We start from the raw sequence: 22,183 nt of genomic DNA, 5'->3' as shown, positions 1-22,183 counted from the left end.
CGCTGCCAGATGTACCCAATGATGAAGCTACCCGTTATCGAAAATCCACTCCGGTTCCAAAACCAATTAAGAGTTTCACCAAAAGTATTTCTACACAGTAGAAGCAAGAATTTGGAAAGAAGAAAGTTGAAAGATTATTAAAAGATGCCAGAAATATATGTATGATGTATCATTGTTCAAACTTATACACAAACACACCAATACGGTGGGACCTGCCTTACAAGCTTGCCCTGACATTGTCCTGTCATAACCCAGACAGTTACTCCTCCCAAGCTCCTTCAATCAACCCTTCTCCACAAGCATGGAACATTTCGCTCCCGAGCCCTTCGAATAATACTTCACTTCACACAGAGTACACGTCCACTCTTCGTAAACCTCGGACTCGGTATTCACACTACACTAAAAAAAGACCATGTGCGCCATGCTTTTTTACTTTCTGCAGCCACGGCCCCGCTCAAAGTACCGGTCATCCGGGATCTATTTGAAGATTACCTATTTGTTTAGAAGTCCGAATACGTCGATTTATGATTGGGTTGGTAGTAAAGAGAGTTTGGTTTGATATTGACCATGGGTGGGTGGTATGAAAGCATTGCTGAGGATAAATGAAAATACTTGATACCGTTTCTTGAATCTTGTAAATGGTCATGAAAGCATCTCTTACCACTAGACATTTGGGATAGATACAGTTCCCAACAGCTCCTCAGTTCCCCCTCTCTGTCGCAAGCCTTGTGCCTCATGCCTTTGTACACTTTACCTAATCTCACTTCAACTAAACTCGATCTTTGTATTCTTTGCACAGCTAATTTGTATAATCCACACTGATACATCTACTTCTTCTCTCATTAGACTTTAGGAATATTGTCCTTGATGTCACACCTAACCATAGGTGTTTTAATACACCAAAGTTCTGTCTGAAACTGGGTATAATCTTTTCATTCACATCTAATCCACACACATAAACACATAGATACAATTGTCCCTCCCTTCGCCACTACCAAAACGATATCATCACCATGAAGTCTTCGAGTGATATGCAACTCCTTAAAATGGAAATTCGATTGGAATCTTTCTTTTCCTTCGTTCAACTTTTCATAAAATAGGAAACGGGTATGTTTTATCATCATAACTCTCCAAAAACCAGCCGGTATGTCCCGATATCTTTGTAAAAATAAGAAATCCCATGCCATATACCACCAACAAGAAGCAAGAAAAAATGACATTCCTCGCTAATTCTCGCGAGGAGTCTTCCTCACTCCCCAATTCATCACGCTCCTGTTACCCCATACATCGGGAGCAGGAAAAATCATGTGTCGGAACCCTAGCATATTTTCTAAACGCCTTTATCACAACCAATCCTGCCCAGCAATTCCTTTCTATCGCTGTGTCCCGGGATGCTCACGCCACTAGCACTGCTCGTAGTCTTCTTATAACGACTGTTTTTCGACGTTCTTTTCTCCAGATTCAATTCTTCGACGCCAACTTCTTCCTCATATGGCTCTTTTTCCAACAGCGGGACTTCCTCGGGAAAGGGTTCATCATCCAAATCAATGTCTTCCTCTTCTTCCTCTTCGTTGTCACTTCGTGTATCGTCTGCTTGGCCCCCTCTGATGACTTTGATAGCAACTTGAACAATCATCCAGAACCACATTAGTGTGATACCTTGAAGGAAAAGCAAAGCACCAAGGAAGCCCCATTTAATGTTGTTGTTCCAACAAACAACTCCGACTGGATCTTGAAATGGTTTGAAGAGGTGTCCAAAGCGATCAGGAGGCGGGAAAGGACCTGAGATAGAACCGTTTTTACCCTGGTAACAACCATAATTGATCACCCTTGGAATATCTGCCCATACCGAATAACAGATGATAAGATAGAAAGCATGACGGGCCGTTACCCAAGAGAGCATGAAAAGTCCGAACATAAAATCACATAATTTATCGTATCCGAGGTATTTGAGACATTTCGCAACCTATGGAAGATTACTATTAGCTCTCGTTAGGAAAAGGGGGTGAAGGAGAGGTGCTTACTGGAAAGAAAAGATCCACTACGTCCATCAAACAAAGAATTACGTTTGCAACTTTCGTTTGATGATAACCATAACTTGTGAAAATCAAGGCAGTTGTAACGATGTGGTGAGTAAACATCTGCCAATGATCCTTTCGACGTGCCTCGATGTTGATAACAATGATCTGCTGAAGCCAGAAGGCATATTGGACGAGGATATACCACTTTCGAAGTCCACCAACCTCTCGATTAGGCCAATTAGTCCATAGCTCGCTCAAATTCCACCAGTAGTCTGAGTTGACGTATATATACTATCCGGGTATTAGCGAAGAAGTTTTCAAAGAGTTTTGGGCTCTAGCTAACCATTCCTAGTGTCCAGAACACAGAATAATAGATCATAAGCCAAGCCTGCTCAGCAAATCTCGTCTCATCCCTCGCGGTCTTCACCCCACCCTTTCTTGCCAATGGTCTCAATACATAATCCATGAAAGCAGCGCGAAGTCCTGTAAAGATAACAATCCAATAGAACACTAGCCAAGCATCATTCCAACCGGCGCAATACTCGCCAGATTCTGGATTGTAGTAGGAAAGTTCGAAGAATTTGCGAGTATGTCTGCGAGCTCTTGGAAAGCACATGTGCGTTAAGGAAAGGAGCATCAAAAGATTGACAGATAGTCCTAAGGCACAATGTTAAAGGGAGATCCTAAAAAATAAACAGAGCAAGGGAAATTTACCAGTTTGATGGTCCACAATAAATCTGCAAATGATGTCCAGAGGACTATCATCTTTCCTTTTGGCCTTTCTTTTGCCCATCAATGGACGAGTTGGATATTCCATTGAAGTGTCGAGCTTCTTCTCTATAGGAATAACAGAGTCTCCATTTTGGTGTGCCCACTCTGATGCAGCTTCGTTTGTCCCATCTTCAATCGTATCGATTGGAGAAGTAGAATTCATGGCGACCTGAAACAAGTAGAGAGAGGAAAAGGTAAATTTCGAATTGGTGGTTAAACAATTGTTGAGGTTCAATTGAGTGAGGAATACATATATTACTCTCTCAATTGTCCTTTGAAACCCGAAATATCAAATGAGTGAATATATCATAGAATATCTTACGTCTCGTATGATGTTATATAAGAGTGCAACCAGTCCGGATTCGAGTCAAAACGAATGTGGGTTTGAGAGAGTATATAATTGAAAGGTGGATGGACAGTTTTGAATTATCTGGCAGTGAGCAAAGAAGAAGGCGGTGAATGAAGTGAGTAATTAACTGTGCTCAGCGAGTGTTGTATGTACTTGGTTTTTTTTGACGAGCGATTTGCAGCAACAGGTGGGTTCGGATTGGATCCAATTTGAGTGAGTGGCTGCAGCGTCACAATAGTAAAAAGAAGGGGTTCGTTTTACATTTCAGAAAAAAAGGCGGTTCGATCGACGAATCAAATTAATGATACTGTCATCGTGCGGGTGGGTCAGATTCGAATAGAATGCATTTGTTGATGTGCGAACTTTGAAGACTCAAGAGTCAAGAGTCAAGAGTCAAGACTTAAGAGGAGACGATGTCTAAATGAAGGATACTACGAAGGATACTACGAAAGACCTACTCGTAGGCATCCATAGATAAATTTATGTGGTGTGCCTATCTGAAATGTTCTATCATCTCTCAAGTAACTCAGATACTCTCGCGACCTCGAGAAAAAGCCGGACACCAACCCTGCAAAAATAAAAGAGAATCTAGAAATAATCTTTTTCAAAATTCAATATAAATTTCTCTATATTTTATAATATTCTAAAAACTGAAGCTTTAGAATCTTTTTTTGATAAATTATCAATATATATAATTTCAATCAAGAATTTGAATTTGTTGTTTTGATATTGAATTTTGATTAAGGTGTAGAATTTTGGTGGACGGCTTTTTCTCGAGGTCGCGAGATACTATACCTATACTACATACATATTAGGAGGGGACTCGGGAGGGGAAACACCCTTGAGTGAACGAGGAAGGAGAGAAAAGGAAGAGAACATGCACCTTTAGATCCTCTTTTTCCCCACCTTCATGTTTCCAAAGGGGTTAAGTACACCAAACAACGGCCCACGATCAACATTAGACTGGCTTGACTGGTTATCTTGACTTCTATCTGACTTCAACGACCACTTTTTTCTTCGGGCATATACTCTACGGGAGTCGGGAGTCCCTCTCCCCAAATATGCACTTAGTGTTCAGGGTTTAGATTAGCTCACAGCCGGTATTTGAGAAGCCAAGCTATCTAGTTAATCAATAGTTTAGTTTGTGAATTGACTCAACGAGGTCTCAGTATAGAGGGCTGTCTTCTAGACGTTACAAGGGATACATCATGCAAGTATCGTACCGCACCAGTATGTGCGCACTGCACACAACACAATAACTTTTTCGTTGAGGAGGTTTTTTCGGGATGAGATGTTTCGTTACCCCTTCGGTGTTAGTTAGACCCCTGACCCGAATAGAAGGGGGCGAATCATCAAGATCAGACCTGTCGTACCTAGACATCTTCATCCAATATAAATGTACAAAAGAATTCTTGCATGCAAACTGATAAAATAACATTGAATGTGATTTTGCTTCAAGTAAAGGGGAGAGAGCTATCGATACAAATAAACCACCCCCAGAAAACCCCACAGGAACCTCATGCTAGTTGTACCAGTTTTCAAATTAACCCATAACCCATAACCCCATAATTATTTTTCGTCCATTGAAAGTTGTAGTTTAAAAGCAAGATGGCATCCTGCTTCGGTCATTTCCCGATGCCACTATCTGATCATAGCATCCTCTCTAGTTATTTTGTTGGCTGTTGAGGATTCGGAGAATGGCCAAAAACAGGTTGATGATGTCAAGGTAAAGACTGATAGCTGCTGCAATCTCCTCCTCCACGTGAGAATGTCTCATAATGAGCTGGGTATCGACGAGAATGTAGCCGGAAAAGATAAGAGCGGCGATACCAGAATAAATCAACTCAACCGTACTGTTGTTTGGGAAGAACATGGCCATGAATCCGAAGAGAATCAACGCCCAAAGACCGCCAAAGAGATAAGGCATCCATGACGTAAAATCATATTTGGTTTGGCAGGCAAAGAGTGTCAGCGCAACAAATATTCCGGCAGTAAGTAAGACGGCTTGAAGAACAATGCGAGAATCAAATGTCGATACGATGACCGATATCGAGTATGCCTCGAGCGCTGTGAATCCTCCAAGAAACAACAAGTTGGTTGGATATGACTTTCGCTTCCAGTAGGTCAAGAGCATGAAGCCAATTGCGCCAAACATCTACAAATATCAGCATTATCCAAGTGTTGCTAGAAAAATCTAACATACTGAAGTCCATAACATCCAAGGGTTTGACTGAATCCAGGTTTTGTAGGATTCGCTGAAGAAGGAGACGGAGCTTAGTGCGGCTGTGGCAATGAGTTGTACGGAGCTGACAAGGAGATTAGCATAACGAAATCATGTTGGTAGAAATGCGCAATACTAACAGGATGGCGTAGACTTTTCGGACAAACTAAAGGGAATGTTAGAAATTAGACAGTCTGATTATTCATAGCCCAGCTCTTCATACCTGCATTCGGATCTCGATGGTTGCCTCGGCCACAGAACCTCCAAACTACACTTTTGTTAGATTATATGTTGCGAGTTTTAAGTCGTAGGTCTTTTGTATACCTTGAAGTCATCTGGAATGTTGTCCTCACTGCTTCTTGGTCCTCCCAGGAGAGCATCATTATCCGCAGATGCAGAAGGCTCAGCATAAGATGGAGGGGCTTGCGAATAATGTGCGGGATCATCGAGCGAGTCTCGCTGGGGAGCGCGAGTATATTTTGTGTTCGACGCCATAGTTTATTGGTGTCTCGAAAAGCGATCGTTGATGATTTGCGATGCACTGCGATAATAGCGTTGAAAAGTTGAATGTAGGTGTTGAAATGATTAAATCTAGATGAGGCACTGCGGAGAAGCAATAGTTAAAGTGCCGAGGAAGCCTAACGTAATGTATGTAATGTCATATGATGACGGGGTGTAACAGTATGACTAGCGCCGCCTCCTCAAAGGAAAAATGTGCATGATTTATATAGCTACATAGGTAATTGAAACATGGAAATAATTGTTGTTGCAGCGTAATTAAAAATGTCTGTCAAGTTTTTGTGGTGAATCAACATGTCAATTTACGACATTAAACTTTTGCACGCATGATGTTCACCACACTCAAGCATAAGACAAAAAGCACATCACTGAAAATATCATGTACATCAAGGTAGGTAGCTTTGTTGTTTTCAAGAATTATTGACCTAATAAGAAATAAATATCGATTTAGCTGCACATTAGAAGGCAATAAGAAACTACGGTATTAGCTTTTTGAGGAGCCAGAATAAATGCAGCGCCGTCAACGACCTGCAAAAAGAAAAATCCCCAGCCCCAGAAATCCGAACGAAAGCGTATGCAGCAATCGACAGGCCTCTCCATCGCCACCAGTCATCCATCCATGTTTTTACGCATAAACACATTTCCCCTGTACATCATCACCATTAAGCTTCAGCATCCGCTGACGTATGCGTTCCATTGGTTGCTTCAAGATGAGCAGTTTGCTCGCGTTGCATTCTAGCCTCAATCTCCTTCAATTGACTCTCACGAGCCAATAACTCTTGTCTCTTCGCCTCAATCTCTCGTTGCACCTTGATCTCAATCTCTCTGAGCTTCTCCTCCTCACGGCGGAGTTGCTCTTCCTTTAGGCGGACAGATTGAGAGGCCAGGTCCTCAGGGTTCATAGAAGCATCACTGTAGAGCTATTAGCATTTATCAATCATGATTAGAATAAATAAAACATACCCTCCACTACCACCTTCAACACTCTTGCTAAGCTTCTCAGTACGGTAGTTTTCATAAAGGAAATCGTGGGTTATTTCCTTCAAATCTGCTAAATGACTGTGTAGAAGGGCACTTCGAATGGCAAGGAAGTCGGAATGTCTTGGGTTATCAACCTCTACAACACCCCATGGATATTGTCTTGCACGAACTTGACGTCCACCAATCTCAACAACATCTTCTGATCCTACGATAGCGAATGGCATCAAACCACGAAGCTCAGCATTCTCCTCGACTGTATCCTCATCGTCCTCCTCGATGTCGTAAGGAAAGTTGTAGACAGGAATTCTATAGTGCTCGATATCCTCCATGACAAGCTTTTTTGATTCTGCAAGTTCAGCGGGTGTCAAGGAATCAGCCTTTCCGATAACTGGAATAACATTAACTCTAGGGGAGAGACGCTTCATAAGCTCGATATCTAATTCGCGAAGGCTATGAAGTAGGTCAGCTTGGAATTGGGAGGTGAAGATTGAGATGCGACATACCCGTGGCCGGTAGGGGTGATGAAATAAAGTAATGCATGGATACGATTGTCGCGGAAACGAGGATTACGCTTGATACGGGATTCTTCTGCCAAAATATCGTCGTATTGTCTCTCAAGATAGCCAACAATCTCTCCAAAACTTCGCGTCTGTCAGCTAAAATCGTTCATGTTGTAAATTGTCTCTCCTACCTTGCCTCATTGTCGATTTGGTCTCCAAAGCCAGGTGTGTCGACAATTGTGAGTGAAATACGGGTTCCTTCTTCATCTAATTCCAGCTCTGCAAGTGTGTCAGTCAATGTCCAATTTAGATAGAATTTGCAGATCCAAATGTTGCTTACCAACTGTGGTTGGCTTAATCTTGACACCTTCCTCGACATGAGCATTTGTCGCATCGTCGGCGTCCTTGCCAGAGAGGACCTTTTTGCCGCATAAAGTGTTCACGAAAGTGGTTCTTCCTGTGAAATCCAGTCAATACCACTCATAATATCCATAGATGTATTGTGCTATCGTACCTGTGCCTGATGCACCACAGACCATCAAACAGAACTGGATACCCTTCTTGACATTCTTCTTTCTTCGCATCTTAATCTAGGATAATCGCTGAGTTAGTATTGATCGAACTTCGAAATGTGAGAACAAACCCCAGATGAGAACTATTGGGGAAGTTGCGGTCAGATTATCCAGACTTTGGACATAGACCAAAAAAGTTGTTGATAGGGATAGACATACAGCATTCAAAGGAGACGACATGATTGTCTGATTATTACGAGGCTTAAGCCACGAGGAAAAACGATTGAACTGGCTTTTGAATTGGAGGGGGGAGGATGGATTGAAGAGAAAGAATTGATGGAAAGAAAATAAGTGCTTTTGCTCTGTTGAACTTTGGAAATTGAAGTCGCGGATATTCACTCTCTCGTAAACTATCGGTCGACAAGTCGTTGCTTCTTCAGGTCAGGGGAATAAATTAGCGAAATATAACGCTTTACCTAATTAAGCAGCGGGTGATAGAGCTTGTGCAACTCAGTGCGAGGCTGAGAGAAGCAATTTTCTGGGGTGTCACAGTTTATCTTGGGGGATGAAACATAATCATGATACGATTGAGTTCTTCTTATCAATATCATCAATAACAACGGCACACATCACATTCAGTGGAATAGAAGGGAAATTTCGATACATTCACATTCATTCACTGGACTGTACTGTTCCGGTGTGTACATAATTGACGTTGGGACTTAAACCCAAACTTTCCTGGCACTGAAACAGATCTGTCATGATTTCAATACCCTTAATTGATGGTTCAACAAGTTGGAAAACATTTAAATCTGCCCACTAGGCTCGGGACAACGCTGAGAAGGGTCCCCTAGTCTTTTCATTAATTACGATTACGAACGGCGGACACCCACGTTACCGTACCTAACATCTTGCATTGGTAGATAGAGATTGCAGGTAATTGATAGCCTGGTACTGTGCAGAGTATGCCTAGCCCGCCGAAATAGCGCAGTCCTATCCACTCACACACAGCAGCATAATACAGTACCGCGCAGGACAGTACCTACCTAGTACTTTTAAATATTTATATCGAGAATATCGTAGTTATCGCAAGCCATCTCTTAAATCAAAATATCGAATCTCAAGAGCAGTGAACAACTCCAAAAGTTGATGCCAAATTTCACATCGTTTTGTACATCATTTCTTTGGAAATCATTGGGATAAATAACATTGGAGCACGTTATCGCTATCGAAGATGAATACCAGGCCCTTGATAGAGAACTCAAGGAATCCCACAGCCTTATCAGCTTCCTTTAATCACGATGCTAGCTGTTTTGCCATTGGACTCGATACAGGATTTCGTGGTATGTCTCGAAAGAGGATTCTTTTGGGGGGCTTTCTGACTATAAATTGCAGTGTTCAACACAGAAGCATGTCAACAACGAGTTGCCAGAGGTAGATCTCAAGCCACAATCTCTCAACTGATCAGTACTGACCACGGAGGTAGACTTCAATGGCGGGGTTGGAACAGCACAGATGCTTGGGAATACCAACTACATTGCTCTAGTTGGTGGTGGAAAACAACCAAAGTTCGCTCAGAATAAGGTGAGTAGATTCGTGTGGGGAGGATTAATTCGTGTTTGTGGCCTAACATTATCGTAGGTAATTATTTGGGATGATTTGAAAGCAAAGGTTGCTGCACAAGTATCGGTTCTTACCTCTGTCAGAGGAGTTCGAATCACGAGGACTCACATAGTAGTTGCACTTCTAAACAGCATTCGTGTTTACCATTTCCAAAGCAACCCTACACTATATCAGGCCTATGAAACTGCAAGCAATCCTTATGGACTATGTTGCTTGAGTGCCAGCATCTTGATATTTCCCGGTAGAACATCTGGGCAAGTACAAGTGGTCGAACTCAATAGTGGAAATGTTAGCATTATACCTGCTCACACGGGAGCCCTTCGAGCTCTAGCTTTGAGCCGGGATGATGAGATCATTGCAACTGCCAGTGAAACTGTAAGTTTTGATTGTTGTTCACATTATTTTGAAAGTTCCGAAGCTCACGTCAATGTAGGGTACACTGGTCAGAGTATTTGCAACCAGCAATTGTGCGAAGATAGCTGAACTCAGACGAGGTGTCGATCACGCCGATATTTTTTCCATCTCCATTTCCCCGTCAGGACAGCTCCTGGCTGTTACTTCAGATAAAGCTACGCTTCACGTTTTTGATATTCCGCATCCCTCGAAACCTCCACGGTCGGAATCAGCGACAGGCCATCGACGGCTCACATCTCTTGGTGGCGGTGGTAACAGTAGCCCGACGACTCCAGATTCCGATGCAAGAAACAAATGGGGAATTCTAGGGAAACTACCTTTGATGCCCCGATTATTCTCGGACATATATTCTTTTGCAACTGCCACATTTTCCATTGGTGAGGAGCCTTTGTCCGCATCTTCTAACCCACTAACAGCAAGCGACGCTGGACCCAAGGCCTCGAAAGGTGTCATCGGATGGACTAGTGATGAGAGTCTAATTGTTGTTGGAGCAGGCATTGACAGTCGCTGGGAAAAATTTATCATTGCCGAAGGTGAAGATGGCAAGCGTTACTGTATCCGGGATGGCTGGAAGAGAATTTTGAGAGTCGAATAAATACCAGTCACTTTGCATGCATGTATGATACGACACGGCAAGGAGCCAAATACCCCTTATGATTGGAGTTAATTGGGTTGCATTAAATATGGGTGGGCATTGAGCGTGTATTTGGGGCTATTCATGCACAAGAACTTGCATATTGCTTTAACTAGGTCATAGAATCTCTTAAAGGCCAATGCTAAGGTTCTCTTACACTACATTACTAGTGCCTCCGTCTATCATGTTCGTACCCCCTTGAATCATCTCTTTTTTCTCGTCGCTCACTGGTCCTATCCTTGTGCCTACCATCTCGTTCATAATCACGACGCCTTGGCGCATCTTCTTCTTTATCTCTCCGTGATCGAGAACTGAATTTATCACCCTCATCCTCCCTTGATCTTTCTCGCCGTGTCCTCCTTTCTTTTCCATCATCGTCTGGGGATCTTCTCCTAGACTCGCGATCTCGATCCCGGTCTCTATCATGGCCATGAGACCTATGCCGAGATCGATGGCCATCATCCAAATCTTCCTCATCCTTAATTCGCCTAGACCTATGGTGATGTCTATGCTTTCTGCTCTTTTCAAACCTCTCAGATTTGCTTCCTCCTTTGACCTTTGCCAGTGCTTTTGCGACTTCTTCCTTCTTCTCCTCAATCAAAAATGCTTTCATCGGATCGTCCTCATCGTGGTCTCTGATTAGCAGCGCTAATTCCCTCTCCTCTTTGAGCATTGGTCTCTGCTCTTCTTCGTCTTCGCTATCCTCACTCCCCCCACTGGTCCTTCTCCTCTTCCGCCTCTCATCTCCTTCTCTATCCAGCTCCGCATTCAAATCCATTCCAGTATCTTCCTCTCCCTCCTTCCTCTTGTACCTCGTATGGTCTACTTTCAGCGTCCTACCCGCAATTACCGCACCTCCTAAATTGTCGACAGCTAAATCCGTACTCCTCTGATCCTCATATTTCAAGAATGCAAACCCTTTAGATTTTCCGGTTTCTTTGTCCCGTATTAAATTTATATATGTAGGCTCGCCATATTGTGAGAATATAGTCAGGATATCGCCTTCGGAGAGCTCAAAAGGAAGGCCGCCTATGTAGATGTAAGCTGTGTCGCGATAATCCGTATGCCACGAGGCGGACGGAGAACTAGAGAACAGTTAGTTTGACAATGAAGTAAAAATAATTGCTAACTTACACTCCATTCTCCAATTCACGTCTATTAAGCTCTTGAATCTGACGAATACTATTCATGTTGTTATGCGTAGAGTAATGAGGTGTAACAAACGCACTAGGTAGGTGAGGCGGAAGAAGCAAGGACAAGGCTGCAAAATAATAAATTTGGGCCCCTGCCTCGCGTGTTCCACTGCATTGATTTACGTTCACAACTTTATGAAGCTTCCCCAAACCACAGAACTTGATGAGGCCTAGAATAGCCAATGCGATAAATACAGAATTCATTGATCACTTACCTCCCATATATCGGATGGGAAATTTTTGGGTCGGGAGAAACCAACGACAATTACTCAGGCTTCAAGGATTGACCTGCAAACTGCATGGTTACGAGTGCAATACAGGGGAAAGGAAGTAAATAAACTTCCAAAACAGCGGATATGGCAAACAACAGGGCGTCGACGTATACACAAGCTACGACATCAACGGATGATGAGGAGAAGAAGGATATGTGGTCGTCTATGTTGGATGGAGTTGCAAGTGGAAAACGATTACCGGAGAAGAATATCCTTGTGCTAGGTATTGCAGCAGCATCCCGAATATGCTAAAGAGAGGATATACTAATATGAAATAGGAGGAACCGCGGATTCGCAGAAAGAATTTCTAGAGGCTTTGTCGGTGGATGAGACCAGGAAATCTCAAGATAGACAAAGTAGCAAACAACCTCCTATTGCAAACAACTTTGCTTTGGGATACACATATCATGATGTTTTGGATGCGGATCATGAAGGTATGCTTAATTTGGCGCAGTTGACCACTTTGACGAGAACCTAACTCTATCTAGATATTTTGGCTCGATTGTCCTTATACTTACTCGCCGACCCTTCGCCCTCCTTCACACCTCTGATGCAACCACTTCTCACACCACAAACAATCCCAAATACTCTTATTGTCATATTACTAGACTGGTCGCAACCATGGTTCTGGCTGAGAGAATTACGGGACTGGATACGTCTTCTGCGGCCGTTATTGATATCTCTGGATGAGGATTGTAAGGAGAAAATGGAAGAGGTAATGATTAGTTGGAGGGATAGAGGGCGTGGTGGAAGTACCTTAGATGGTGGAGGGAGCACTGCTACTGAGGGAGATGTTAGCTTGCCGTTGGGTCCTGGAGAATGGGAAGAGGCTCTGGGTTTACCACTATGCGTGGTTTGTCAAAACGTAGGTTCTTTTGTGCAGGCGCATATTTGCTATATTAACAGGTGTCTAGTCTGACAAAATCGAAACGTTGGAGAAGGAACGGTCTTGGAGAGAAGATGAGTTTGATTACGTTCTACAGTATTTGCGCACAATACTCCTCAAGCGTAAGTTATACATTTACAACAATCAAACAAATATGCTAACTATGTCAGATGGGGCATCCCTCATTTACACAACACCAGGGGTTATTAGTCCTCTGCAAGGCTTAATACACTCCTCTCTCGGCATACATTCTCTCCTCAAAAGGCAGCCTATTAGACACAATCTTATTGATCGCGACAAGGTAGTTGTGCCGCCAAATTGGGACTCTTGGGGTAAAATCCGAGTCCTTCGCGAAGGTTTCAACGTAGAGGAAGTGAACAAAGGCTGGTCACTTGACATCGAAGAAGATTCATCTAGCGATGATAGTAGTACACACTCACAACCACCGTTGCCAGTACCTGAAAGTGCGGTATCAGCATACGAAGAAGTCATTCGAGATCCCAGTCTCGATGCCCTGCAAGCCACGTCTGCAGAATCACAAGGTCTTAAGTTGGAAGTATCTAGTCTTGATGCTCAGAGTTTCCTGGCTTCTCAAGTCGAAATTCTGCATACAATTAGCCAAGGGCCAGATGTCTCGAGTGTAGATAGTAGTCGCTTGGTTAATGGTCGCAAAGTGTCTAGTGAATATGGGAATGGCGAGGATAAAGCATCGGATGAAGGAAGAGTTAGTGAGCATATCGGTCCGGTACAGTTTAATATGGGCGGTATTCAGGTCGATGCCGATGATATGTTGCAAAGATTACGGGTAAGTGCTTTTCCTTACCTGGCGACTTTGGGCAAAATTAACCGGGCGCAGGACCGACAAGCATATTCTTCACCAGAGTCAGCAGCACCAGGCACTCGTACTGATCCATCTGCGGAAGGCAAAGTTCAAAACGAAGCATTAGCATCTTTCTTTGCCGGGTTAATGAAGCGAGGCGGAAGCGCCCAGGGTGGTCCTAAACCAGGAGCTTCGTCTTGAGTGAGTGTAAACTCTACCTTTTCAGATTAACATAGAAGACACAATGGGCCAGAGACTCTATCCTGGCATTCGCCACGTCAATGTTTGAATGCAGACAATAATGGATGGTGGGGAGGCTGGGAGAGAGCCGTGGTTGAAAGAGGAAGAGTAAGTGCCTTTTTGTATGATACCCGGAGGGCTGGCTAGATGTAAACTTATACATTTGTTCCATATCGATGGATTTTATTCAGGCAGTTCGTGGTATGCTTCTTGTAAAGATAAGGTGATATGTTGGAGAGAAAGATATACTACTCTAATTGAGGTCGAGAAGAAAAGTCGCATTTTGTGACTTTCGATTGAAGTCAATAAAATCACGATAATTAATTATTTCAGATATGTAACAAGACTTTTCCAAGTGAAAGAACAAACATTTAATTGGCTGGTTCCTTTCATCAAAAGTGAAGATCGTGTTTGCTGGTGAAGTATGATTGGACTGTGTTCATGTATCGTGCTCTAGTCTTTCATGAAAAGAAAAGCGCTATTCTATATTTATGCTTCATCCGCCCTTTTCCATCTACGCCTTCCATCACATATGACTCGGAACCTACTCCCGATATCTCTGCAACAATTGATCATCCCAACTGTTTGAATCGCATCAGTTCCTAGCTGCATTTTCATCTTCGAGATTAGAACAACTCACCTCAAAAACCTGCCATTTAGCCCCTCATCTCTCAGTTTTTCATCGCTAGCCAATCCAGCCATAACACCACCCGGCTGTTCTGCTTTCAACAATTTTCCCCCTTCATGTAAACCAATGAATTTCTCGGCATCTTTTTTATCCATTACGCCGCTAGTACTATGACCCCGTACCTCTTTTTGCATCTCTGTATCCACAACTCCAGGCCTAATGGCGAGACTGGTGATTAATGGTTCTTCGACTGAAAGAGTCTGAGCGAGATGGTTGAGAGCTGCTTTGGAGGAGCCATAGGGGCCCCAGGTGCTATAGGATGAAGCAGCTGCGCCGGAAGAGGTGAGCAAGATGGTGCCGCGGGTGGTGCGCAGATGAGGAATTGAAGGGGTTATCTGGGGTATGGTTAGATCTTGGAGTATGGAGAGGAGAGGAGAGGAGAAGGAGACGAACGAATGCTAGCGCGCTGAAGAAATTGATGTCAAATAGACCCCGCCATTCTTCGGGGGTGCTGTCAGCTATACGTTTTACTGGGGACAAGGTTCCGTGGTTGACGATTAGACTGTCGAGTTTTGAGAAGCGTTTGATGGTGGTTTCGACGGCTTGTGGTCCTACCTGGTAATGGAGGATTTAGTTAGTCGTAGGCTCTTGAGTCTTGAAAATTGGATTATAGGAAGGAAACAAAATAATGGAACAGGTAGGTACGATATATCTATGATATATTCTCAACTGAGAAAACACTGCAGTCAAAACATCACTAGAAGTAGTCAAAGCAGGCAATTAATTGCCGCTGCTCTCCCAACCATGATCTCACTAGAGTACAACGATCAACCCATAACCATTCAAATCTAGGAATCTTCAACGGCCAACATCTTCCTCAATACCCACCTTGAAATCATTCAAATCGCCCACAACAACTTCCACCTGTTCCGGATACTGTTTCTTTAATTCCTCCATGGGTCCTGCAGTCCTAGCTACAAGTACCACATTATGTTTTTCCCTCAGAAGTTTCTGGGCAATTGCAAGGCCAATTCCCCGACTTGCGCCTGTGAGAAGAATCGTTCTTGGTGCCATTCTCTTTTCCTGTATTTATAATTTTATGCGTTCGTTCTTCAAGTGGTATATGGTGTGGTGATTGTGTATGGGTGTAAGAGTGGTGAGAAAAGCGTGATGTCTTTTGGTGGGGCAATTGAGATCTTCTGTTTACTTAATTTGAAGCTTCAACACTGCTCACTCATGCATATGGGAAGTTTGAGATAAGAAGAAGTTCAACTATTCGTGGTTACCTAGAATTACTCGACGCAGACTTATCAGCTAACATATTTGTTCCACCGTCTCCAACACTCAACTCATATAAATCAGAAGACTTAGCTATCATTGGACCATTACGTCATGCCGATTGCGGAGAAGGACAGAAGGGAGTCGTCGACATGCAGCATTGAAGCACCTACTTAACATCTATCATTTCTGTATGATTTGCTAAGTTCAAATCTTACTTGTATATTGATTTATCAAAATCCCACTCTCAGAATACTCAAAATGTCCAACACCGTCATCCTCGGCACCGGTATAATCGGTCTCTCAACCGCATACTATCTCTCTCTCTCCCAGGACCCTTCCACCATTCAGCTGGTAGACCCGTCTCCCACACTTTTCTCATCCGCTTCAGGCTACGCAGCTGGCTTTCTTTCTCGCGATTGGTTTTGTGATGAATCATCTGACTTGGGGCTCTTGAGTTTCGAGGAACATAAAAAGCTTGCCGAGGAGAATTCTGGTGCTGAGAAATGGGGATATAGTGTGAGTAGAAGTTTGAATTTTGTGAGTCATGTTGCTGCAGAAAAGGCGAAAAAGAGCGGGAAGAAGGGAGTCAGAGGAGACGATTGGTTGAGAGTGGGCGGGAGCAGGGCTGAGACTGCTAGTGGTAATGATGGGGTAGGTGTGAAGGAAGCGGCAAGTACTGCTGGAGAGTGGCCTAAGTGGTTCAAAAAGAATGAGGGTGATGAAATGGAATCTATTAGTAAAGAGGGAAGTACAGCTCAAGTGTGGGTTCATCCAAAACACCATCCACTGGCAGAATCACACTAACATATCAAGTGACCCGCTCAAGTTGTGTCAGTTCCTTCTTGCAAGCTGTCTTGAGCGCGGCGTACAACTTCATCACCCAGCGAAGGCATTGTCCGTTCACCAAGATATGAGATCCGAAATATCTAGTATACGTATCTTGAACACCTCTACCAATATTGAATCAGATATTCCGTGTACGAAAATTCTGATAGCAGCAGGATGTTGGTCACCTGAGGTATTCTCTACCTTGTTCCCAGAATCAACGTTGAAATTACCGATCACTAGTTTGGCTGGTCATTCTTTGGTTGTGAGAACACCAAATTGGAACGAAGAGCTGGAAGAGAAAGAATGTCAAGCTGTGTTTGCTAGTGATGAGGAGGGTTATTGCCCTGAAGTATTTTCGAGGAAGGGTGGTGAAATCTATGTCGCGGGTCTAAATTCCTCGACTGAACCATTACCAAAACTTGCAACGGAGTCTAAGTTTCAAGAGGACGCCATACAGAGATTAGAGAACACGGCGAGAAGAATTTTTGGTTTTGACGAAAGCTCTGAAATGGAAATCGTTAGAAAGGGTTTGTGCTTTCGACCGGTTACGAAAAGGGGAACGCCCATTTTGGCAAAGGTGGCTGATGATAATCTGGGTGGAATGAGTACCAGGAATGATAGAGATGGAGGAGTCTGGCTTGCTGCAGGGCATGGACCTTGGGGTATTAGCATGAGCTTGGGTACTGGGAAAGTAATGGCGGAGATGATACAAGGAAAGCCTACGAGCGCTGATGTCTCGAAATTGGGCTTTTAGTACCGTATGAATATGAACTTATGACATGAAGACATTTGGGGCGCAAAATATTTGAGAACATATCCTAATAATTCAAGAATCGATGAGTTTTCTCTGATTGCGAGCCACATTGATATGTTATCGTGAGGTCGTTGCAAGACAGCGCATGGCTTAGAAGCCGAAACGATGAATCTCAATTTCAATTAGACAAACTCGACCGCAGACATATTCATGAAGACTCGGGTGCGGATAATGGTCAACATTGACATCAAGATAAAGATGAATTAAAACTCTACTATATAATCTGACTTAATGATCTCATGCCAGCTAACAAGGTCTCCCTTTCCTAATGAGAGCATGTCTCGATGGTTAGGGACACTGGCTCTGATAATTACAACACCGAAGTGAAAGCTGAGCTTTGTTGGGACCCATGACTTCCGGCCTCACCGCACTGCGAAGGGGAATTAGGTTTTGCTTTTCAGTTAATGATAGACTTCCCATGAAGATTTCGCACTTTTGTAGGTAGGTAGGTTTCTTTTACTAGGTGACTAGTGGGGCTGCGTGTTGAAAATTCAGACTGAGGGAGATGGCAATATCATGTGAAACAAGCGATACTGCATCAGTTAGCAGAGTCTCTCCGACCTTTGGGCTTATGGCTCAGTGGTTTGTCTAGGGAATCCGGCTTCGTCAATGACAGGATCGAGAGAGTGAAAACCCTCTCTTCTGGGCCAAGGATAACCCCCTCTCGAGTTGCGCTTCCACAAGAAGTGTGATATAGGGGGAGGTTTGTAGGTTTTGCTTCTTTGATAAGTAAGACTTCTGAAAGTAATGTGTTCGATATGAAGATTCACTACTGTTTATGAGTGGGCCTCGCGCAAGTAGATTTTGACTAGATCGATGCAAGTGAATATACCACACTTCTAAGTATATGATGTGAAATAAGGTGTGATCTGTCAGTTAGCAAAGTCTCCTTGACCTTTGAATTGGTTCGGTGGCTAGGGACTCCGGCTCTGTCAATTACAACATTTTCAACTCGATGTTAAGAGTGTGTGTTGGGACCAATGATATAAACCTCAGGAAAACCTCAAAGTGGAGCCCCAACGTGGGCACTCACAAATTGAGAAGGAGGGATACCATTCTGGTATCAATTAGGTTTTGCTTCTCCAAAGCCTCAGAATTTTTGAATATTTTTGGCAGCTGCAATAATAACGGATGGGGGAAGAAAGTTAACATGAGGATTTAATCTGTTCATGAGTGGGTCTATCAAATCAGGAGAAGTGAATTGCCAATCTACTATATAACATAAAATAAGCGGCCCTCTGTCAGTTAGCAAAATTTCGCTGACCTTTGGGCCTCTTGGTCCAGTGGTCAGTTTCAGGACCTTACATTCTGTTAATTACAACACTTAGACTCTTTGAAAATCGAGGGTGTTGGGACCAGTGAGAACTCCAAGACGCAACCTGACGAGGTATTCCCTGACTAGGGAGCGCATAAATTCACAAATTCATAAATTCCATCCAGGAGTTTGAGGTTTTGCCTATCTGATCAAAGTCTTTTGACATAATTAATTTTGCCCTCCAAGGAAGCAAAATCGATTGGCTGGCTGGTTGCTTCTTTGGGGAGGAAAGAAGAATGGATCATGATGATGGATTTCTATTCATTTAGTTGGAAGCACAAAATACGGATGAGGGCTGGTTGACACTATCTGTTTGTATGTATGAAAAATTGTGTGAAATTAAAACGATCATGAAGTTCTTCCAGCTGTGCATTTTTAGGCCATATTTGATGAACTATGTAGGAGATATTGATGTACTCCACTTGCCTTGTGCATGTAGATAGCGGATGATTTTCTTCCAACAATTCGACGCAATTATTTTACTTTTACTTTTACTTTAATAAACAGCCAGAAGTCATGCTGACTGAACAGGCGTTGAGCAACTAACAAAATGATATACACTGCAAATATCAAGAACGACAGTACGGAGTAACGATTTCAAGGACAGCACTTGCGAACAGTTATGATATTCTTCACGTCGATAGCCAGTGGATGGTATTCATTGTACCTAAGATTCTGTTACTGGGCTCTTGATAAAAAGCTTCGAGTCGTCCATAGCCAAAAGAGAAATGCGATCGTTTTTTTGAGGCAGGGGTAAAAAATCAATCTTTCGTCTTCCACTAGGAATACAAATATGATACCCTACCTCAAGTTTTCTTGCTGAACAGTCGCGTCGATTCGGACTTGATCATCGGATCATTTTGACAATGTATCGCTGTGATATCATGTGTAAAGGTATTCCCTCGATTCATTGACGCCATTCCTATGTACAAACACGATTGTTTCGTCCGACAACCTCCCTAACCCCAAAAAACTTTACTCGTCATCGTAACCACTCAAAGGTTTTCTTGGTCCAGAAGGCACTGCGCGAAACACATTCATTAGTAGTTGCAAATATTATTGGCTTCTAAACAACAATTTGTGCATCAACCTACTTGGATATGTCAAAGGAATCTGCGGTCTTGGTCCGTCCCCGAGTCTGTGACGGATCTTTGGTACTGTGAGAACAAGAATTGGTCCAATGCTTCCGACGGCTATGGAGAAGAAGATGGCGGGCTTTTCAATGGCTGCCCATCGCATGTAGCGAAAAGGTTGAGAGAAGAATCGTGGTATTGTGGACGACATTTTGTCTATGATTATTAGCATGTTACTAGAAATAAAACGGCTCCTTCTTCTCAAATGATTGAATATCAGATAACGTACAAGAATTTCTTATTGCTGATTTCTTCCGCGGGGTTTGAAATCGCTCGGGGCTGGAAGTTCGACGTTGATGTCGTGAGTTTACCAGAATCACGTGTAGCTATCAGACACTAATCAGAATCCCTGTCGCCGTGGGAAACTCTTGGCATTGCATACGTTTCCTAAAGCTTCCAAGCCGCGCAATTCACAAGTTGGAAAGAAAGAATATTGAAGTCAACCACAACAAAAATATGAGGTGGATTCTTTCTTTTCTATTGCTGGGCTTGCTCAGTGCCGTCTCAGCTTTGAGTGCTGGCGGAAACAAATTATTAGTTGTATTGGAGGAATTGTCTGAGAAGTCGAAATACTCGAAATACTTTGGAGATCTTGAAGGTATGTCGTAGCTATTTGTGGTAGCGAATTTACAATTGTGAGGTTCATTTTACTGAATTCTCTGCGCAAATAGCACGAGGATACAAATTAACATACGAGTCACCGAAAAACGAGAAATTGGGACTTTTTGAATTGGGAGAGCGTTCCTTCGACCATCTACTCATCTTGCCATCCAAGTCAAAAGGTACGAGTCCTACTTCACTGGAATAAGCCCAATTAACACGTAGCAGGTTTGGGACCAGCTTTGACACCAAAGCTCCTTCTCGACTTCATTAATAAGGGCGGAAATATCCTATTAACACTCTCATCATCTCACCCTACCCCCACTGCCCTTGTCTCATTACTCTTGGAGCTCGACATCCACCTTCCAACGGACCGCAATTCTCTAGTTGTTGATCACTTCAACTATGATACATTGAGTGCCGCAGAGAAGCACGACGTTGTTCTTCTGCCACGACCAGACGCTGTCAGACCAGATGTTAAGAACTACTTCCGTGGAGATGGCAAAGGCGGGGAAGTCATTGCTTTCCCAAGAGCTGTTGGACAGACATTGGGAAACACCAGTCCATTATTGACTCCACTACTCCGAGCTCCAAGAACCGCATACTCTTACAACCCCAAGGAGGATATCGAGGGTGTAGAAGACCCATTTGCCGTTGGACAACAATTATCACTCATTACCACCATGCAAGCTAGAAACTCTGCTAGATTCACAGTTATTGGGTCATCAGAGATTCTTGAGGATACATGGTTCGATGCTAAGGTCAAGCGTAGCATTGGGATGGGAGGTGTTGGATCTGACGCCAAGGAGACCAAAACTGCCAATCAAGAATTCTCGAAAGAGGTTACCGGCTGGACCTTCAAAGAAATTGGAGTCCTTAAGGTTGGAAGCATCAAGCATTACCTTCATGAAAATGGTGTCAAGAGTAATGACACCAACCCAAAGATCTACAGAATTAAGAACGATGTGGTAAGTAGCGCAGTAAACATTATTGAAACATAACTTACAATTTAACAGACATACGAAATCGAGCTTTCTGAGTATTCATGGGACAAATGGGTTCCATTTACCCCTCCAACTGGAGACTCCCTCCAACTCGAGTTCTCTATGCTTTCACCATTCCATCGCCTTGTGCTTAAGCCATCAACCAGCACTTCCGAGTCTCAAACATATACCACAAGCTTCAAGCTTCCAGATCAACACGGTATCTTTAACTTCAAGGTCAACTACAAGCGACCATTCTTTACTACTATCGAGGAAAAGAACACCGTCACAGTAAGACACTTTGCCCATGATGAATACACCAGAAGTTGGGCAATCAGTAATGCCTGGCCTTGGATTGCCGGAATCGGCGCCACAGTTACAGGATGGGTCGCATTCGTTGCTCTTTGGTTATGGAGCAAGCCTGTACCATTGAAGTTGACGACTAGTGGAAAGAAGATTCAGTGATGTAGTTAAAATGGATGCGGGGACTACTTGTATGATAAAATTAAAAGTGTACAGGGCATGCATAAATGAAATTTCATCGTAAACTGTTATGTGTATATCTTTACAGGGGGTTTAAGATAGATATGAATCGTTCCAAAATAGGTCGATTTCAACAATTAGTATTGAACGGGTGCTAGTGTG

At 43.2% G+C, this 22,183-nt stretch overlaps 10 protein-coding genes across 10 annotated transcripts; 4 read left to right on the top strand and 6 right to left on the bottom strand.

Annotated features, from left to right (window-relative positions):
* Window positions 1-1,330: 1,330 nt before the first annotated feature.
* Window positions 1,331-2,955, bottom strand: EAE98_004815 (uncharacterized protein; the record flags this gene model as incomplete). Its single annotated transcript, XM_038952436.1, has 4 exons — window positions 1,331-1,966; window positions 2,025-2,312; window positions 2,365-2,678; window positions 2,736-2,955. The coding sequence occupies 4 exons, from the start codon at window positions 2,953-2,955 to the stop codon at window positions 1,331-1,333; spliced, it is 1,458 nt and encodes a 485-aa protein (XP_038811086.1).
* A 1,849-nt stretch (window positions 2,956-4,804) lies between these two features.
* On the bottom strand, window positions 4,805-5,857 carry EAE98_004814 (uncharacterized protein; the record flags this gene model as incomplete). The annotated part of the gene is made up of 5 exons (XM_038952435.1): window positions 4,805-5,296; window positions 5,345-5,447; window positions 5,503-5,528; window positions 5,586-5,630; window positions 5,687-5,857. 5 exons carry the CDS (start codon window positions 5,855-5,857, stop codon window positions 4,805-4,807), a joined length of 837 nt encoding a protein of 278 aa, XP_038811085.1.
* Window positions 5,858-6,266: 409 nt separating this feature from the next.
* On the bottom strand, window positions 6,267-8,352 carry EAE98_004813 (uncharacterized protein). Its single transcript, XM_038952434.1, has 7 exons — window positions 8,094-8,352; window positions 7,877-7,952; window positions 7,703-7,819; window positions 7,554-7,641; window positions 7,366-7,503; window positions 6,845-7,312; window positions 6,267-6,793 (listed from the first exon to the last, which is right to left on the bottom strand). The coding sequence occupies exons 1-7, from the start codon at window positions 8,112-8,114 to the stop codon at window positions 6,544-6,546; spliced, it is 1,158 nt and encodes a 385-aa protein (XP_038811084.1). The 5' UTR covers window positions 8,115-8,352; the 3' UTR covers window positions 6,267-6,543.
* A 756-nt stretch (window positions 8,353-9,108) lies between these two features.
* EAE98_004812 (uncharacterized protein) lies at window positions 9,109-10,506 on the top strand (the record flags this gene model as incomplete). The annotated part of the gene is made up of 5 exons (XM_038952433.1): window positions 9,109-9,217; window positions 9,270-9,308; window positions 9,361-9,458; window positions 9,516-9,872; window positions 9,931-10,506. 5 exons carry the CDS (start codon window positions 9,109-9,111, stop codon window positions 10,504-10,506), a joined length of 1,179 nt encoding a protein of 392 aa, XP_038811083.1.
* Window positions 10,507-10,711: 205 nt separating this feature from the next.
* Window positions 10,712-11,735, bottom strand: EAE98_004811 (uncharacterized protein; the record flags this gene model as incomplete). Its single annotated transcript, XM_038952432.1, has 2 exons — window positions 10,712-11,630; window positions 11,680-11,735. 2 exons carry the CDS (start codon window positions 11,733-11,735, stop codon window positions 10,712-10,714), a joined length of 975 nt encoding a protein of 324 aa, XP_038811082.1.
* Window positions 11,736-11,882: 147 nt separating this feature from the next.
* EAE98_004810 (uncharacterized protein) lies at window positions 11,883-14,295 on the top strand. Its single transcript, XM_038952431.1, has 6 exons — window positions 11,883-12,233; window positions 12,289-12,444; window positions 12,499-12,875; window positions 12,925-13,018; window positions 13,067-13,701; window positions 13,753-14,295. Exons 1-6 carry the CDS (start codon window positions 12,095-12,097, stop codon window positions 13,915-13,917), a joined length of 1,566 nt encoding a protein of 521 aa, XP_038811081.1. The 5' UTR covers window positions 11,883-12,094; the 3' UTR covers window positions 13,918-14,295.
* Window positions 14,296-14,500: 205 nt separating this feature from the next.
* On the bottom strand, window positions 14,501-15,658 carry EAE98_004809 (uncharacterized protein; the record flags this gene model as incomplete). Its single annotated transcript, XM_038952430.1, has 4 exons — window positions 14,501-14,537; window positions 14,597-14,979; window positions 15,038-15,199; window positions 15,473-15,658. The coding sequence occupies 4 exons, from the start codon at window positions 15,656-15,658 to the stop codon at window positions 14,501-14,503; spliced, it is 768 nt and encodes a 255-aa protein (XP_038811080.1).
* A 465-nt stretch (window positions 15,659-16,123) lies between these two features.
* On the top strand, window positions 16,124-17,447 carry EAE98_004808 (uncharacterized protein; the record flags this gene model as incomplete). The annotated part of the gene is made up of 2 exons (XM_038952429.1): window positions 16,124-16,626; window positions 16,679-17,447. 2 exons carry the CDS (start codon window positions 16,124-16,126, stop codon window positions 17,445-17,447), a joined length of 1,272 nt encoding a protein of 423 aa, XP_038811079.1.
* A 1,987-nt stretch (window positions 17,448-19,434) lies between these two features.
* EAE98_004807 (uncharacterized protein) lies at window positions 19,435-20,352 on the bottom strand. The gene is made up of 3 exons (XM_038952428.1): window positions 20,185-20,352; window positions 19,917-20,111; window positions 19,435-19,844 (listed from the first exon to the last, which is right to left on the bottom strand). Exons 2-3 carry the CDS (start codon window positions 20,104-20,106, stop codon window positions 19,798-19,800), a joined length of 237 nt encoding a protein of 78 aa, XP_038811078.1. The 5' UTR covers window positions 20,107-20,111; window positions 20,185-20,352; the 3' UTR covers window positions 19,435-19,797.
* A 59-nt stretch (window positions 20,353-20,411) lies between these two features.
* On the top strand, window positions 20,412-22,003 carry EAE98_004806 (uncharacterized protein; the record flags this gene model as incomplete). The annotated part of the gene is made up of 4 exons (XM_038952427.1): window positions 20,412-20,553; window positions 20,627-20,737; window positions 20,784-21,523; window positions 21,572-22,003. The coding sequence occupies 4 exons, from the start codon at window positions 20,412-20,414 to the stop codon at window positions 22,001-22,003; spliced, it is 1,425 nt and encodes a 474-aa protein (XP_038811077.1).
* Window positions 22,004-22,183: the final 180 nt, after the last annotated feature.

The sequence above is a fragment of the Botrytis deweyae genome (assembly GCF_014898535.1).
Source record: "Botrytis deweyae strain B1 chromosome Unknown BDEW_009, whole genome shotgun sequence".
In the NCBI taxonomy this organism is placed as follows: domain Eukaryota; kingdom Fungi; phylum Ascomycota; class Leotiomycetes; order Helotiales; family Sclerotiniaceae; genus Botrytis; species Botrytis deweyae.
The sequence above is the reverse complement of the archived record's forward strand: the minus strand, read 5'-3'. Positions and strand labels throughout refer to the sequence as shown.